The sequence below is a fragment of the Ochotona princeps genome, chromosome 2, assembly GCF_030435755.1.
Source record: "Ochotona princeps isolate mOchPri1 chromosome 2, mOchPri1.hap1, whole genome shotgun sequence".
Taxonomy (NCBI): Eukaryota; Metazoa; Chordata; class Mammalia; order Lagomorpha; family Ochotonidae; genus Ochotona; species Ochotona princeps.
This window is the reverse complement of record NC_080833.1, coordinates 25,718,776-25,735,958: the sequence shown is the minus strand read 5'-3', so window position 1 is coordinate 25,735,958 and position 17,183 is coordinate 25,718,776. Positions and strand designations below refer to the sequence as shown.

The following is a 17,183-nucleotide window of genomic DNA, read 5'->3' as shown; positions in this document are numbered from 1 at the left end:
AAGTTCAAAAGCACCCACTTCTTCCGAGGGCCCGAGCTAGCGTGGTTGGAGGATTCAGATAAACAGGACACGGTTCCTTCCCCAAGCAGCTCACAGCCCAGTTACTCATTCCACAAACATTTATTGAGGGCAGCCAGGATCTGAGTGACTCAGTGACCACTCAGTATCCTGTTCACAGACTGGCAGGGAAAGAGGGGAGCCGAGTCTTCCAATGAGAAGGGCGAGACAGGGAGAGGCTGGCACCTTAAGGAGATTGATTGAAGGGTCCCAGAATGGCAGAAGGGCCCACAGGGGGCAGGCAGAGGGAGCGGAGCGAAGAAGGTCCGAGACGTGACCTTCAAGATGTGTCCTGCTGGTAGCCCACAGGGCCCATGTTGTCATGGGTGGGTAAAACGGGGTGTGGAGACAGGATGATGGTTAGCCGTTACAGAGGCCAGGCTGGGACAATGGAGGGGGCAGGGGTGGGGGCCTGTGCCAGGGAAATGACAGGGCAGACTGGTATTCGGATAAGTCATTGCGTGCCCACGGTGGGGGCTTGGATGGGTGGGTGTAGTGAGTGGCTGCCAGGCTCTGGGATGGGAATGGAGAGGCAGACAGGGAGGTGGTGGTGGTGGTGGTGGAAGGAGCGGATTTGGCTCTGGGCAGGGCTGGTGGGGAGGAGCTGAGTGTGAGGAGGGGGAGTGGTACTGGCAGGGCTGCCCTTCCTCTGTATGTGTGTGTGTCTGGGCGGTGGGGATTGGTCTACAACGAGGGCAGAGTTGGGAGCTTCTGAGTGAGAGCAAGAGAGATGGGGAGCTCCCACGGAGTGGTGTGGCTGCTGGGACTGACAGTGGGGGGACAGGGTGAGGCTGGAGGTGCGGTTTGGGGTCTGAGTGGCTGCAGGGGTCTGGGAAGATGAGGTTGCTCAGGGGCTATGTGTGTATGTGAGAAAGGACAGGACATTCCACACATCGAGGACCCACGCGCAGCCTTTCCGCTTGGGCGGTCTCAGGGGGCTCCTGGCTGCTGGAAATGTCGTGCCCCTGGTTGCCCCCTCCCACCTTTGCAAGGGGACTCGTGGGCCTTGGACCTGCACCGTGAGGGGGAAGGCAGAGGCCGCCTGCACTACCCACCCTTGTGTGATGGACACTCGCTGAGGACCGACTCCCACTGGGCACTGGCTCCCTTGTGCCTGCCTCAGTCAGCCAGAGTCCCCAGACCCTTGGAGTGGAGGCCTCCGCCCGTGGGTCCTCTCCTCCGTGTCCTGGGGCACATGTGGGTTATGTACACATGTATGTGTGCACATTTGTATGGTGTGCATGTGTGTATGTATGTGTGTATTGGGGAGAATGGGGCAATGGTTCTAGGGTTCCGAGGCTCAGCTGCCATCTGTGGTTGAGGCCTCCATCCCCACATGGGTGGCCCACTCTCTCGGCTTTCCTTCCCGCCGTTGCCCACCTATTCTGCAAGGTACTGAGAACATTGTTTATGTATTTAGTAAAGATTTATTTATTTTTATTGCAAAGTCAGATGTACAGAGAGGAGGAGAGACAGAGAAGAAGATCTTCCATCCGATGATTCACTCCCCAAGTGATCACAATGACTGGAGCTGCACTGATCTGAAGCCAGGAGCCAGGAGCCTCTTCCAGGTCTCCCACGCCGGTGCAGGGTCCCAAGGCTTTGGGCTGTCTTCACTTGCTTTCCCAGGCCGCAAGCAGGGAGCTGGATGGGAAGCAGGGTCGTCGGGATTAGAACCGGTGCCCATATGGGATCCTGGTGCGTTCAAGGTGAGGACTTTAGCTGCTAGGCCACCGCACCAGGCCCGACAACATCATTTATTGAGGGTTTGGAGGCTCCCTATGCCATGTACAAAAATCTCCAATAGTCAGCGACTTCTCTGATCCAGGTGCGCGCTGCCCGCACTGGCCCTGGGAGAGCTTCCTCTGCCCCCACGGCCACCCCAACCCCAGCCTGCCCTGCTGCAGTTGTCATGACAACGCTGGGTGGCTTCAGGGACCATGCAGGGACAGGCCTGGCCATCCTAGCTGCCGATCTCATATGTTATGGAAACATTCCTGTGTCCACTGCAGCTGGCACGGCCTTCATTGGGACAGAGTCCCCGTTCTGGGTGTGTTCTCTGTATGACAGGATATAAGGTGGGCACATGTCACCCCGGCGCCGAGAATGACGGTGCTTGGGGCTGAAGATCTCCAGGCATCTCTTGCCCACCAGGTAGGCGACCTCACTGAGGTTCAGCAGGATACAGACGGCAGCAGTGGCTACCATGAAGTAAGTGAAGACCTTCTTTTCCGTGGGTCGGGAGATGTAGCAGTTCACGGTGTGGGGGCAAGGCTCCACGGAGCAGGCCACCACGCGGGGCATGTCGTAGTCCTGATAGAGGCGGTGGAAGATGTAGAGGAAGGCAGAGTCCACGGCTGCCTTGAAGATGAGGCTCAGCAGGTACGTCCACCACAGCCCACCCCGCTTCTTGCCCAGGTTGCTGTACAGGGGTGGGGCGTTGGGTCCGTGCTTTAGGCGGTGCTTGCGCTCGCGGTCCTCCCGGTAGGCCACGTGCATGACCACCAGCAGCGACGGGCACGTGACCAGGATGAGCTGCAGGGCCCAGAGGCGCACGTGGGACACGGGGAAGAACTCGTCGTAGCAGACGTTGGTGCAGCCCGGCTGGCGGGTGTTGCAGTCAAAGTCCTTCTGCTCGTCGTCCCACACGTCCTCGGCCGCCACCACGTACACCAGCACACGGAAGATGAACACCACGGACAGCCAGATGCGGCCCAGGGCCGTGGAGTACTTGTTGACGCCGCTCAGGAGGCCCTGCAGAAATGCCCAGTTCATGCTGGCTGTGTCCTCGGCGCCTCCCGGGGAGACGTCTGATACCGGGAGGCCTGGGGAAGGGACCTGGCGGTGGGCGCGGGCAACAAAACTGGTTCACAACCGCAGGGACATCATGCCCTCACTCGCGAAGACCTGACTGGGGAGAGCGCCATTGCCTGCATTTCACAGCCGAGTAAGCCGAGACCCAGCCAAGCCGAAGCTGCTGCCCAAGGCGTCGCAGCTGGAAGCAGTTCAACTGGTCTTGAACTTGGCCTTCAGGTTCCACCATCAATCAGGATCTATTTGGTTCTACAAAGCAACAGACAGACGCATGAGAAGATGAGCGTCTTGTAGGGACGCATGGGCTGTGGCCCCTTTCATGCCAAGTGGCAGCCCTGCGGTCACAGGAGAAGTTTGGATTGGGTGACGCGCCGAGCATCAGGTCCTTCTGGCTGCCACGGCCTTCCAATGGGAGCCCGGGCCTGTGCTGCCCCTGTTCCCATCAGCCCCTGCCAGCTCCCGGCACAATCTCCATCCTCACCCCTCTGGCTCCAGAAAGGCTCCCCGATATCAGCTTCCAAGCTGAGCAGAGGCTCTTTGGACCCAGGTGGCTTGGCCTCGCCCCTGCCAAGCCCTGCCTTGCCCTTAGGGGAATCCTAAGTAAGTTTAACCATGCCAGTGTGAGGGAAGGGCGGGGGAGGGACGGAGGTCGGATTCTGGGTGTGTATGTGTGTGCCCGCCACCTCTCAGCCACTCCTGTGTCCCACACCTCCTTCTCTGGACGTCCCATCACTCCGCATTTCTAATTCAACTTCCTGAGCACCTCCTCCCAGGACGAGGTGTGTCCCTTGGTCCCTGGGGTCTGTTCATCTATCTTCCCTCTTGGCTTGTCACCTGCCAGAGGCCAGTCTTGTGGCCTGCTCATATCTGCCTCCAGAGCCTGGCCTGGCCAACACTCACTGGAGGTTTGTACAGTTGAACTGAAACTCATTTCCTCCTGGTCCCTTCTCTTCTCTCTGTCCCTGGCCCCATGCTTGGAGTTTCCCCTTGGTTCCTCCAGAGACCTTACCCCTCCACCCCATCTGGCCTCTTTCTCCAGGGCTTGGCCCACAGCCTGAGAACCCTCAGGAGCCCTCGGGACCCTGCGGGTCCCTTCTTCCCAGCCCAGTCTTACTTTCTCACTGGTGTGGAGTCTGGTGGCAGCAGGCAGCCTTGGCTCTCCAACCTCTGGCTTGTGTGCCTGAGGGCCTCCTGGAGGTAGCTTTTGTTCCGCACTCCTCTGCTGGGTGGAGCTTTCTGGGCCAATGAACCAAGCGAGAGTGACAGGTGGGTGGGCAGGTCAGCCCGCAGGACAGGCGGGGGACTTCCCTGGGCACATATGCAGAGCTATCACCTGGGTTGTTCCCAGCAGGCACACACCTTCACTCCTGCCCGGCTGCGCATGGCCGGGCCTGGCTGTCTGCACAGGTAGGTCTGTGGGTGAGACCACAGCCAAGGGGGCAGGGTGCCTGGTGCCTGGTACCTGGTAGCCCCAGGATGCAGTGGGAAGTAACACTCCTCTTAGTTCCCTCACCTCCCGCTCCCCACCCCCCTCCCATTGCCTTAATGCCCCGCCTCCCTGATCTGAGGCTGCTCTCCTGCCTTTCCTCCTGGGAGCCTGTGTTCAAGTCTGGAGTGGTTGACATCTGTGGATGTGGAGACAGTGGCGATCTTGCCTTTGGCCAGGGCTGTGTCCTACCTACGTGGGGGTACAAGAACGTGAGGATGGCAGGGCTTTTGTAGACCACGGGCACCTGCCATCTGGTGGAGACAAGGAAAGCGAGTCACCAGCGTGGAACACCCCAGTGGGCACAGCGCCAGGCACAGCCTCCCTGTCGTCTTCCATGGGGTTCCTTCAGGGAAGCTGGCATGTGGCCTGGCAAGGGCTACTGAGGGGCCTGGGGCCCAAGTGAAGGCTCATCAGTGGACAAGGAAGGTTAATGTGCAACCGGGGAGGGGCCCCTCCGCCTGGTTTCCCCCACTGCACTCACTGAGCACTTCCTAATACCAATGATGAACTTGTGTGTGGCCTTTCTCGGCCGACTAACTTGGTACCCAGCCCTGAGCTCATCTGTCCTCACAGCAGTTCCGGAGGCTGGCTATTATTAACCCACTTTGGAGAGGAACGGAAGTGACTTTGGTCCCAGAGTCCCATTGGGCCTTGGACTTCCACATACAGCCATTCTGACTCCAGAGGCCATGAACTTGCTGCTGCCACCTGCAGCTCCCCACAAACCAGCTGCATTCTGCTTGCAGGCAACACACAGGCCTCAGCTTGCAGCTGGAGCTTGAGTGTGAGCCAGGAGCGCGGCTCCTGAGAGTGCAGGTGGCGGGGAGGTGGGGGACAGTGGAACGGCCCTTCCCCTGGCTGGGTCAGTCTTTTCTCTTTTTAAAATGTTTATGCAGTTGAGAGGGATGGGTCTTGGGTTAGGGTAGGGAGGATCAGGTATGGAGGAAGGTGATGGAACAAATGTTTTCATTTTTTTTTTCCTCCAGCATCTATAGGGAGGGCACCGTTCCTTGCTGTCAAACTGTATCAGCAGCCGGTGATGGGCAGCGGGGGTGGTGGTGGTTATTTGATGGTGCCTTGTTGAGCCCAATATGGGGAAGAGTGTTCCAATTTTGTTGGCTTTGTTGTGCCAGGGCTAAGAAAACCCAAGGTCCACTGGCTGACATGGCCGACCTCAGTGTACATCTAGTGTACAGCCCAGGAACTTACTCCAAATCCTGGCTAAAGGAGCGGTCCCTTCGATAAGGCACTTGACTCCTCTGCTGGCCCGGATGAGCCAGCTTCCATGTTTCCTGTGTGCATCTGGGCATGCTGACCATTGCACAGGCCATCAGCAACTGAGGAGGCCCAGTCTCGACACATGCACTTCAATGACAAACTGCCTACACTGCAATTTTCCCTGTGGCTGGGCTTTGAGTCCAGCCATCCATCCGAGAGTCCCCCCAAGAAACCTAGCTCAGGGTGACTCCAGACATGATTCTCATGTGCACCAGCCAGCGCAGGGTCAGGTTTGGTCCACCACCCACAACATACACTGAGTGCTGGCAGATGCAGCTGCCTGGTCAGTTCCTCTCCCAGCCGAGCCCAGCCCAAACCCACCACAGGCCTGGTCTTCACACATATCAGTGGTTGCTCTGGCCACCCTCAATAGCTCCCACCAGGCTCACCCCCATCCCTGATGTTTGCATGTGCCAGTATGTGCTGCAGTGAATCTTGGTCTATCCTGCAACCCATCTGGCTCTCTTAGCCTGACCTGCCCCCAGACCCAACCCATAACACATGCCAATGGGTGCTGCCGCCTTGCCAGCCCAGTCTGCTACTACTTCTGGCTCCTGTGCCCGCTAGTTGGAACTGCAGCCTAGTAGAATGGTGCCCATAATTTCTCTACCAGGTCCGTTCCCAGTCCCAGATCTTGCAGAGGGGTGCTGTGGTCCAGCCTGACACAACTTGTACCAATTCTATGCACTTGCCAGCAAGTGCTACAGTCTAGCCCAGCTGGCCTACACCCAGTCCCAGCTCTCACATTGGAAGCATTAGCCCAGCAAGAAAGCCCCTGAAATTCCTCTACCAGGTTTACTCCCAGCTCTGGGTCTTGTATGTACCAGCGGATGCTGGGGCCCAGTCTGAGATGCCCTGCCCCCAGTCTCAGCATTTGTAAACAGGTGCTGCAACCTGGCTCAGCCCAGCTTGCTTCCAGTCCCAACTCTCACCAGTGGGTACAGAAATCTAGCCTAGCCTGGTCCATATCCAGCCCTCATATGAACTGCTGGGTATTGCAGTCCAACCTGGCCTGGCTCATGCCAGTGTGTGCTGTGGACCTGCTCAATCCAACCTGCCCCTGGCTTATCCATATGCTGATGGGTGCTACAGCCTAGACTGGCCTGACCGATCACCAGCGCCAACTCCATGGTCCCCAGTGGGAAGTGCAGCCTGGCTGGGAAGCTTCCAGTTCTCCTACCAGGCTTGTTTGTAGCCCCTGATTTTGTGTGTGCTTCAACCCAGCCTGGCATGGCCCACCAGCTGTCTGAGCTCTCACTGGTGGATGTGTTGCAGCATAGCTGCTGGGTCAGTCTTCTGAAGGGCAGGGAGTGGGTAATAAGAGACACAGAGGCTAAATGACCAAAGAGAACCTTGAATCGGTGTGTGGATTGACCTTTATTAAGCCCTGCCTGTCCATGGGCCACATACTCTGTGTGCTCCATTCTGCACGTCTGTTCTGTTGTTGGATCCCTCCTGGCACTTACCCTGTGACACAAGCCTCAGAATCTCCATTTGCATTGAAGGAAACTGATGCCCAGAATTGAGGGTTAACTTGTGCAATGCCACAGAACTTGAGCAATAGCGTTATCAGGCTCTCTGCCTCCTGCTGCTGGAAGCTCCTCAACTCCCTGGCTGGGCTCATGGGAGCAGAATCTGGAACCTTCCAATCCCCATCCAGCCTGTCAGCCAGCCCCTTCAAACCTCTCACAGGATGGTTTTCTTCACATTGTCTCGAGGACAGTCTGGCAAGAGAGGTGGGGGAGTGTCACAGCCCAGGAAGATGAGGTCCCCTGAGAAGAGGTCGTCCTGTTTGCAGACAGAGTCCGGGTGAGACCTCAGGTAGGTGTTCTGGGCCCTCCTGGCCCCCAGGCACTCACGACACCTCTTACCCACCAGGTAGGTGAGCTCTACCAGGTTAAGCAGGATGCAAATGATGGCTGTGATAACCATGAACAGGGTGAAGATGTTTTTCTCCGAGGGCTTGGCGATGAAACAGTCCACGGTGTTGGGACACGGAGCTGCGTGGCACTTGACCACGGGGGGGAGGGTGTAATTGGGGTAGAAGGAATGGAACACGTAGAGAAAGGCGGCATCCACGCCGGCCTTGAACACCAGGCTGCAGACGTATGTCCACCACAGCCCACCCCGCTTCTTGCCGGGGTTCAGGTAGAGGCGCCCGCCGTCCTTTCCGACTATCTCCTGATGCTTCTTCTCTCGGGCCTCCCGGTAGGCCACGTGCATGACCACAAGCAGTGACGGGCACGTGACCAGAATGAGCTGCAGGGCCCAGAGGCGCACGTGGGACACGGGGAAGAACTCATCGAAGCAGACGTTGGAGCAGCCCGGCTGGCGGGTGTTGCAGTCAAAATCCTTGTGGTCGTCGCTCCAGACGCGCTCTGCTGTCACCAGGTACACCAGCACGCGGAAGATGAAGACCAGAGACAGCCAGATGCGCCCGAAGGCCGTGGAGTACTTGTTGACGCCGCTCAGGAGTCCCTCAAAGACCCCCCAGTTCATGGTGGACGCAAGTGTCAGCTGCTACTGCAAGGACACAGACAGAAATGCCCCGGTTTGAGTAGGATCCTGATCACCATCTGACCCCGATTTTCACCTCTGTCGGGACAGCTGGGCTCTCTATGGGAACCCATTTTCCAGATGGAGGAAACTGGGGCTTAAAGAAAGTATGCAGATGCGGGGGGGGGGAGGGGAACTCAGCACAGGTAATGAAGAAATTAGATCCTAACTCCATCCAGCAAGGAGGTTGGGCAGGGCGGGGTTGGGTAGGCAGGCCCAGGGAGCCACACTGTCCCCAGGCTACGGGAGAACAATTCTTCTTGTACAATAGGCATGGTATTCCATTGTTTCCCAAACCATTGTCCACTGTCCCACGCCTAGGCTCCAGGATGGATTCTGTGTTCCAGAAACGTGGGCGCGTCCGGGATTTGGCCAGGTTCACCATGGTGCTAACTCCTCTCAAAGTGAGAATCTACCAAGGAGGACTGGGGAACAGCCGGTCCACATGCCTACACAGGGGGAGGGGGGAGCTGGGCTGTGTGCAGGAGGATGTGCAAATCAGGGGTATTTCAGGGACAGGACTGTTGTGCCCCTTCCTCCCTGGGAAGTCCTCTGCCCAGAGGGCCCTGAGACCCCTGCACTGTGGCCTCAACCTGCTGATCACCAGGGAACCTGTGTCCAGGATGGACGCAGGTAGAAAGGTCATAGGTCATCCTGACTCCCTGCGGGCCAACTGCAGGTGTAGCCGTGGCAGATATCACACACACGGGTCCCTTGCGGTCACCTTAGGGTAGGGTATGGCGTGTTTAAAAAAAATTTCTCTTGGGCCTGGCGCAATAGTGTAGTGGTTAAAGTCCTCGCCTTGTATGTGCTGGGATCCCATATGGTCGCCGGTTCTAATCCCGGTGGCCAAGCTTCCCATCCAGCTCCCTGCTTGTGGCCTGGGCAAGCAGTCGAGGATGGCCCAAAGCCTTGGAACCCTGCACTGGCGTGGGAGACCTGGAAGAAGCTCCTGGCTTCAGGTGGGCTCAGCTCCAGCCGTTGCGGCTGCTTGGGGAGTGAATCATCGGACGGAAGATCTTCCTCTCTGTATATCCGACTTTCCAATAAAAATAAGTCTTTTAAAAAAAATTTTCCCTCCCCCTAAACATTTAGTCATTTGTTCGAAAGATAGTTACAGAGAGAGGAGAGACAGAAAGAGAAACAGAGAGGAGAGAGGTTGTACTCCTTGCGGATTCCTTCTCCTAACTGTCACAATGGCTAGGGTTGGGCCAGGCCCAAACGCAGGTGCCTAGAACTCTCTCTGGGTCCTCTCCCGTGTGGGTGGCAGGGGCCCAAGCACTTGGCCTGTCTTCCATCGCCTTGCTAGGTGCATTGTCAGAAAGGTGGATCAGAAGCAGAGCAGCCAAGGCTTGAATCAGCGCTCATATGGGATGCCAGCGTGGCAAGTGGCACTTAAGGCAATGAGCCGTTTTAAATTCCCAATGGCCAGGTGAAGCCAGTGCTGCACAAAGAGGTTAATTAAACAGTTCCCAGGCACACACACCTGATTTCTAAGCGCAGAGCTGGGAGTCAGACCCAGGCCAGCTGGGGCACGTTGCTTGTCTTTTGCACGCACCGCTTCCCCCTCCTCCGTGGGGCCGGGGACAGGGCGGCTGCAGCCTCTCTGCGGCTCCCCACCCAGTCTTCCCACTACCTCCCACTTGGCCGGGGTCCCTGCTCTGAATCACCATCCTGTCTGCTCTGTTCTGCCAGGGTGGGCGGACCCCAGGGCAGTTTCGCAGGAACACCCCAGGAGGCCCCAGCCCTTAGCCCTCGCGAGGCTCTGGCCATGCCCGCTTGGGGCGGGCCGGGGCGGGGCTTTGCAGGCCTGGACAGAGCCGATCGGCCGGCCGAGCCCCGGCGGCCTCCTAGCCCTTCTCGCCCTCGGTTCTGGCTCCCACCTTGGCGGAGTTGGGGAACGAGCAGCAAGAGTGCGGGGCAGAAGGCGCTATGGATACCTTATACCTCCCCGAGCAGCCCTGGAGTCTCGGCCGCCTCCCCTCACTCCCCAGCAGGAATTTCCGCTGCCAGGTGTGCCAGGGGCCTGATGCACGCAGGTGTCCTTACCTGCCCGGCTATTCCTCGGGGTGCTCCAGGGGCGACGTGGGACAGCCGGCAGAGGGACGCAGCCAGCAGCCGGGACTCATGTCAGAAGCAGGGAAGGTTCCTAGGGGAGATCCCGTTCCTGGGACCAAGAGAGCGGCGTGGGTGTGTCTGCAGCTGGGAGGAGGAGAAGGGGGAGGAGGAGGAACTGCGGCGGGCACTGCCATTGGCTCCCAGCCTCCGCCCTCAGGCTCTGAAACTTTTAAGATTTACTCCTCCCAGGGTGCCTGGCCTGGGGTCCTGATCTACTCAGAAAATTAGGGGGCCGCCCCTACCATTTGCTCATGCAGCCATCGTTGGGTGGCGTGGGAAGCCTGGAAATGCTCTACTATTTTCAACTCCTCCCCTGCGTCCAGACTCTCATGCCCTGGATTTGAATCTGTCCATCTGACAATTTCAATTGGAAAGGCATATTTACAGAGAGAAGGAGATACAGAAAAAGAACTTCCGAGATCAGACGAGATCGGGCGCGTTCAGGGTGCTATGGCCATAGACCAGAAAAAGAACTTCCATCCGCTGGTTCACTCCCCAAGTGCCGGCAACAGCCAGAGCAGGGCCCGTTTGAAGCCAGGAGCTTCCCTCAGGTTTCCCACGTGCATGCAGGGTCCCAAAGCTGTGTGCCAACCTCTGCTTTCCCAGGCCACAAGCAGGGAGCTGGAGGGGATGTGGAGCACCGGGACACGTGTGGGACGCCGGCAGTTTGTGGTAGAGGTTTAACCAGTCCAGTCATCATGCGGATTCCATTCCTGCTAGTTTTCTTTTTCTTTTCTTTTTATTTTTAAAAAAGGTTTATTTATTTTTGGGCCCAGTGCAATGCCTCAATGGCTAGATCCTTGCCTTACACGTGCCAGGAGTTAGTTTCTTTCTTTCTTTCTTTCTTTCTTTCTTTCTTTCTTTCTTTCTTTCTTTCTTTCTTTCTTTCTTTCTTTCTCTCTCTATCTCTCTCTCTCTCTCTCTCTCTCTCTCTTTCTTTCTCTTTCTTTCTTCCTTTCTTCCTTTCCTTCCTTCTTTTTTTCTTTACAATGTAACTTTATTTTTAGTGCAGAGGCAGATTTACGGAGAGGAGAAATAGGTTTTCTGGCCAGTGGCTCACTCCCCAAGTGGCCACAACTGTTGGAGCTGCGCCAATCTGAAGCCAGGAGGCAGGAGCTTTCTTCCAGGTCTCCTCACGGGTTCAGGGTCCCAAGGCTTTGGGTCACCCGTTACTGTTGTCCCAGGCTACCAGCAGGGAGGTGGATGGGAAGTGGAGCAGTTGGGGTACGAACTGGCACCCATATGGGATGCCAACACTTGGAGGTAGAGGATTAGCCAGTTGAGTCATCACGCCAGCCCCATCCTTGCGGGCTTGAAGTCCATCTTCTCCTCATAATTAACTCATGAGCGGCTGCGGGGTGAGATGGCAGTGGGCACTGAGCAACCCTTGGGTTGAGCGATGGCCAGCTTCTGTGCGTGACGTGAAGCCACAGCAGTGGGCGGAGGCGGTCTGCCCAGCCTCGGCTGTTTCTCCTCCCCCACCTCCTTTTCCCGTATTCCGTGCCTGGAGGCGGTGTGGTGGGATGGGACACAGACATTCTTGCTGGGGAACATTTGAAGGACATTGTCTTTGGGTTGTAAAGCACTAATTGAAACAAGCAGGGAGCACTCGCTTATAACACCCACGTGGTCTGGTTTCCCTTGGGACTTGGCGACACCCAGAACACACAGCTTTGTTGTTCAACAGACAGCAGCCATACGTGCTGCGTCTTCACAAGTGAGCACAAGGTTATCTCGCCCACGCACACCGTCTTACGCACAGGCCACACATGTCTGCAGGTCTCACAGTGCTACACACCCAAGAAGCAGTGGCTTTACTCTCTGGCTCCTGATGCCTAGCACAGTGCCTGGTGCCAAGTTGGGCCTTGGTGTATATTTACAGAATGAGTGATGTTTGATGTTCTGAGAAGAGCTATGTGCACACCCATGTCCCACCATGTTCTTCCCCTGACTGTCAGGTATAGAAGAGAGGAGCTCAAATGGGCAAGTTACAGCACCGTGACAAGAGGTAGCAAACGCTGGTAACAGGGGAGTGAGTTATATTCTGCCAGGTAGAGACCCACAGAAGGGGACATTTAGGGCTAGGTCTTGAACAAGGTGTAGGTGGCTGCAGTGGTGGGATAGTGGTTTGAGTCCCGGCTGCTCCACTTCCCATCCAGCTCCCTGCTTATGGCCTGGGAAAGCAGCGGAGGATGCCCAAGCGCTCAGAACCTTGCATCTATGTGGAAGACCTGGAAGAAGCTCTCGTCTCCTGGTTTTGGATCAGCCCAGGTCTGGCCATTTCAGTCATTTTGGTAGTGAACCAATGAATGAAAGCCTCTTGTCTCTTTCTCACTGCAACTCTTGCCTTTCAATTAAATACATATGTATTTATATACACACATACATATATATTTAAGGTGTAGGTGTTCATTAAGGGGAGGTGGGGCCGAAACACATGGAGTGGAGGGGACTCGATGAAAGAGGAGAGAATAGTGCTAGAACAGAAGGGGCTGCAGTTGGGGGCACCATGTGGTTTGCCAAGGACCTGGCATGCCCTGCCCAGGAGCGTGGCTGTATCCTGTGTGCAGAGCGAGGCCTGGGAGTCCCAGAGGACAAGGTGAGGTCAGACAGGTGCCATGGATGCTCAGTACCCAGGATGGCCATGTTCTCCAGGTCACCATGAAGTCTGATCACAGAACCGGTGCTCCTGCTCCCTTTACAAGGCATCATGGACCGATCAGCACGCAGCCTCGTTCCGTGGGACACCGTGTCCCATGCGTAGTGCTGTCTGCTTAGCATCGGACTTGAGGCCAAAGCTGCCCATTACGTTCCTTACTGGAAGTTATCCAGCACACACATCTTCTTCCAGAAGCAAAGGGCAGATAGCCCTAGGCTGTGGCCTCCTTAAACCATAAAGCCACCAAGACATCCAACAATGAGAAGAATGCACCGCAGCCTAAACCTTGGGCTGCAAGAAGGACGCAGAGGGCCACCAGCTGCACCTCGGGGGTGTCCTGAATGGCCAGGAAACTAACTTGTCTCAAGGATTAATTTGGGGCTCACAAATGAATTCTAGCGCATAGATGAAGTCGTGATTTGGGATCTGTGCTTAGTGAGGGTGTCTTGTGAGTTTAGCAAGTTCTCTGTGTCCTACGGAGGGCAGAGGCTGGGTAAGTTGGGAGACCAGCGAGAAGCGACTGCTGTGAGGTGGTCAGGAGCTGAGTGAAAGGAGTGATTCTAGGAGACACTTGGGAAGTTTTGGGGGGCAGACCAGATGGAGGAAGAGGTGCAGTGGGAGATCTACCAGGATGGTCCCCAGGGAGCTGTCATGGTGACGGGGCCACTGACAGAATTAAGAGCATATGAGCATGGGACTAATGCTATGGCCAAATCCTCACCATGTGAGCACCAGTTCGTGTCCCGGTTGCTCCACTTCCCATCCAGCTCCCTGCTTGTGGCCTGGAAAAGCAGTCGAGGATGGCCCAAAGCCTTGGGCCCCTGCACCCACATCGGAGACCCAGAAGTTCCTGGCATTAGACTGGACTGGCTCTGGCTGTTGTGGGCACTTGAGGAGTGAACCAGTAGACAGAAAATCTTTCTCTCTGTCTCTCCCTCTCTCTGTAAATCTACCTTTCCAATAAAAATAATCCTAAAAAAAAAAAAAAGAACATGTGCGTGTAAGGAGTTAGATGTGCTTACAGGTACCTCTGTTGGAATGGAAAAAGGGGAAATCTCTTTAGAAGTGTACAAAATGTTTGCTTCTGTCCAGAAGGTACTTCTGAAACCATTCAAGCTCAGCACAATCTTGTGTGAGGTCCAGAGGCAAACCTTGTGAGGCCATTCTCCCTGGGTCAGCATCTCACTCTCCCATGTTTGCTTGTACACTGTTGGGAAACTTATCACTCGCTAGCCACCCAATAGCGCCTTCAGGTGGACAACATGGGAATTGCTCAGCCATTTCCTAATTGGTTGGAGACCACCATTAAGGAAGGTCTTCAGCAAGGTCCTGCACAGGCTAAGAGGAGACAGGGAATCCTTAAAAACCCACAACCCATTCTCGTTCAGGCACTCGCCTGGATCTCTGGCAGGAGGTTCTTTCCCTTCCTTCTTTCAATGTTCACTTGTTCGCTTCCCAAATAAAATTTCTTCTCTGTCTGCAACTGGTTCGCAGCTTTTTATTTCTACACTAAACTGAGGAAGGAACCCAAGAGCTTTTAGCAAGACAAAAGTGCCTTCCCACCCTTCAGGGATTTTAACTTATCAGGAAAATGGAAAGAAGTTACCTGTCATACCCTTCTTATGGCTTTTTGTCTTATCATGAGCAAACTAGATAGGATTGCAGCTGTGGACTTCTGATGGGCTTTGTCCCTGCCCTCTTATTGATTGTTAGACATTTTTTCTGTTTACCCAAATTGTGCTTAAAAGATACCACTTCTTTGTTTTTTTAGATTTATTTATTTTTATTGGAAAGTCAGATATAGAGAGGAGAGACAGAGAGGAAGATCTTCCATCTGATGATTCACTCCCCAAGTGACCCCAATGGCCGGTGCTGTGCCGATCCGAAGCCAGGAGCCAGGAACCTCTTCCAGGTCTCCCACACAAGCGCAGGGTCCCAAAGCATTGGGCCATCCTGGACTGCATTCCTAGGCCTCAAGCAGGGAGCTGGATGGGAAGCTTGGCCGCCGGGATTAGAACCGGCGCCCATATGGGATCCCGGGGTGTGCAAGGCCAGGACATTAACACTATGCTATTGCACCAGGCCCAAAGATACCTCTTCCACCATTTTCTTGAAACACCCCCTGCAGCCCATGCTGAGGCAGGAAGCTTCCATCTTTAATATCTTTAATAAATCTTGCTTTGCTCACTGACATTGTCTGCATGAAAATTCTTCTTTTGTATGAGATAAGAATTGAGAGGTAGCCTTTTTCTTTTTCTCCCCGGAGCACAAGGAATTGCAGGTTGTTTGGGGGCATGAATAGGGCTGGAAGGAGATGACTGGTTCACTGCACTGGATGTGCGTGGGTTGGGGTGCTCAGTGTGAACCTGTGTCCACACCCGGCAGCAGGTGGCAATGAAGTCCCAGGCCCCCGGAAGTAGTGGGAGTGGCAGGAGTGGACAAAGGAGTCTTGGGACAGCAGCCCGAGATAAGAGGGTTGAGACAGAACTCTGGGAAGCGCTGACTTTTGATGGAGCAGGTACAGCAAGATCCAGGAGACCTGGCTAGCTGCAGAGAGAACCATGGGCTCTGGCCTGGATATGCCCAGCTGTGGCCTGGACCAGCGATCACATGGCTTCCTGGCACCTAGCAGACAGGTCCAGGTTTTAGCTGTTGTCCCACCAAGCAGCCGGTCCCTGTGGCAGTTGCTGTCAGTCCGCAGCCTGTACACTCTAGTTCATAATTGGCAGCGCCTGCACAGAGCATGGTGCTTGCTGACTGATAGGTCCAACACCCAGTGGCTGGCATTGCCACTCTACAGGAACTTCTCTGGGCTCCTAGGACCTCTCTGCTTAGAGCAAACTGAAAGCAGCCCTCCACCATGACGGATGGAAGTCAGGGTACCAATTCACCAGCCAGAGACAGGTGAGACATGGAGACAACCATGAACCACTTTCTGCTACTTCCCAGAATCCCTGGGGCAAGATTAAACTCAATCACAGGCTGCCTCAATTTCTTCTCCTAGGCTGTCTCCTGGCTTTGCTTGAAACCCCTTGTCTCAGACTTGATTTTTATTTATTTTTATTTTTTAAAAAGATTTATTTATTTTATTTCAAAGTCAGATATACAGAGAGGAGGAGAGACAGAGAGGAAGATCTTCCGTCCGATGATTCACTCCCCAAGTGAGCCGCAACAGCCGGTGCGCGCCGATCGAAGCCGGGAACCAGGAACTTCTTCCGGGTCTCCCACAAGGGTACAGGGTCCCAATGCATTGCATTGGGCCGTCCTCGACTGCTTTCCCAGGCCACAGCAGGGAGCGGGATGGGAAGTGGAGCTGCCAGGATTAGAACCGGCGCCCATATGGGATCCCAGGGCGTTCAAGGCGAGGACTTTAGCTGCTAGGCCACGCCACCGGGCCCAGACTTGATTTTTAGAGGAGCCCAAACTAGGGGTCTCCTTTTGTGGGAAGCTCTCCTCACCCCCTCCTCCCTGTAGCACCAGCTCACGGAGCTTGCCTGCTGGCTGCTGGCTCTGTGGGTCTGCCCAGGGGTGGGACTTTGGCCCGAGCTCATCTCTCACTGTAACGTTGCTGAGTTGATTGGTCTGTTATAGAAATTGACCACCAGAGGCTAGCCACCTGTGGAAAGGAAGGAACCTTTATTTTACTCCAGAGGGCATCAATCTGGATCCTTCTATAATGGCTGGGCGCAATGAACTGTTCGCTGGAGTTTATACAGAGCAGCTGCCTGAACTACTTTCAGTACTGGTGGGGAGCAAGCAGAGACCAACACACAGGGTCTAGCTTTGGGGCTCTTACAATCCCAGGAGCCTCTTGAATTGTCAGAGCCAGTCTTTCCTTATCTCCTTTCTTATCCTCGGCATTCGTTACCAGACGTGGCTGTGCCTGAGAAACCTGGTTTCTTGCTACATGACCTCCGTGTCCTCCATGTCTTGCATGTGAGCTTGTCTTTTTTTTTTTTCCCTACCCACAGACAGGCCAGATTCCATTTTAGGTCCAGTGTGGCAAGTTGGCTGTTACAGATGTACTCAGGGTACCCGGGAACTTTGGAACTTGGGGCGATGTGAACATCCGTCCAGTCCAGTGCTGAACCTGGTGAGAGTAGGCTCTGGGTCTGCTGCACCTGCTGCCTTACTGAAGAGGACAAGGATTCTGCTGTAGAAAGGGAAGGGGAACAGAGAGAAGCAGGCGGGGCCTTGACAGGTGTTTGAGTC

The 17,183-nt window shown here is 55.4% G+C and overlaps 2 protein-coding genes across 3 annotated transcripts; both read right to left on the bottom strand.

The window, feature by feature from the left end:
• Positions 1-1,704: 1,704 nt before the first annotated feature.
• Positions 1,705-3,006, bottom strand: GJB4 (gap junction protein beta 4). Its single transcript, XM_004591718.2, has one exon. The coding sequence runs from the start codon at positions 2,830-2,832 to the stop codon at positions 2,041-2,043; it is 792 nt and encodes a 263-aa protein (XP_004591775.2). The 5' UTR covers positions 2,833-3,006; the 3' UTR covers positions 1,705-2,040.
• A 3,990-nt stretch (positions 3,007-6,996) lies between these two features.
• On the bottom strand, positions 6,997-10,365 carry GJB5 (gap junction protein beta 5). Of its 2 annotated transcripts, none has more exons than XM_004591600.2 (2): positions 10,244-10,365; positions 6,997-8,161 (listed from the first exon to the last, which is right to left on the bottom strand). In XM_004591600.2, the coding sequence occupies exon 2, from the start codon at positions 8,135-8,137 to the stop codon at positions 7,325-7,327; it is 813 nt and encodes a 270-aa protein (XP_004591657.2). In that variant the 5' UTR covers positions 8,138-8,161; positions 10,244-10,365; the 3' UTR covers positions 6,997-7,324. The 2 variants fall into 2 exon arrangements, with proteins under 2 accessions (XP_004591657.2, XP_058516813.1); XM_058660830.1 differs by lacking the exon at positions 10,244-10,365 and adding an exon at positions 9,681-9,893.
• Positions 10,366-17,183: the final 6,818 nt, after the last annotated feature.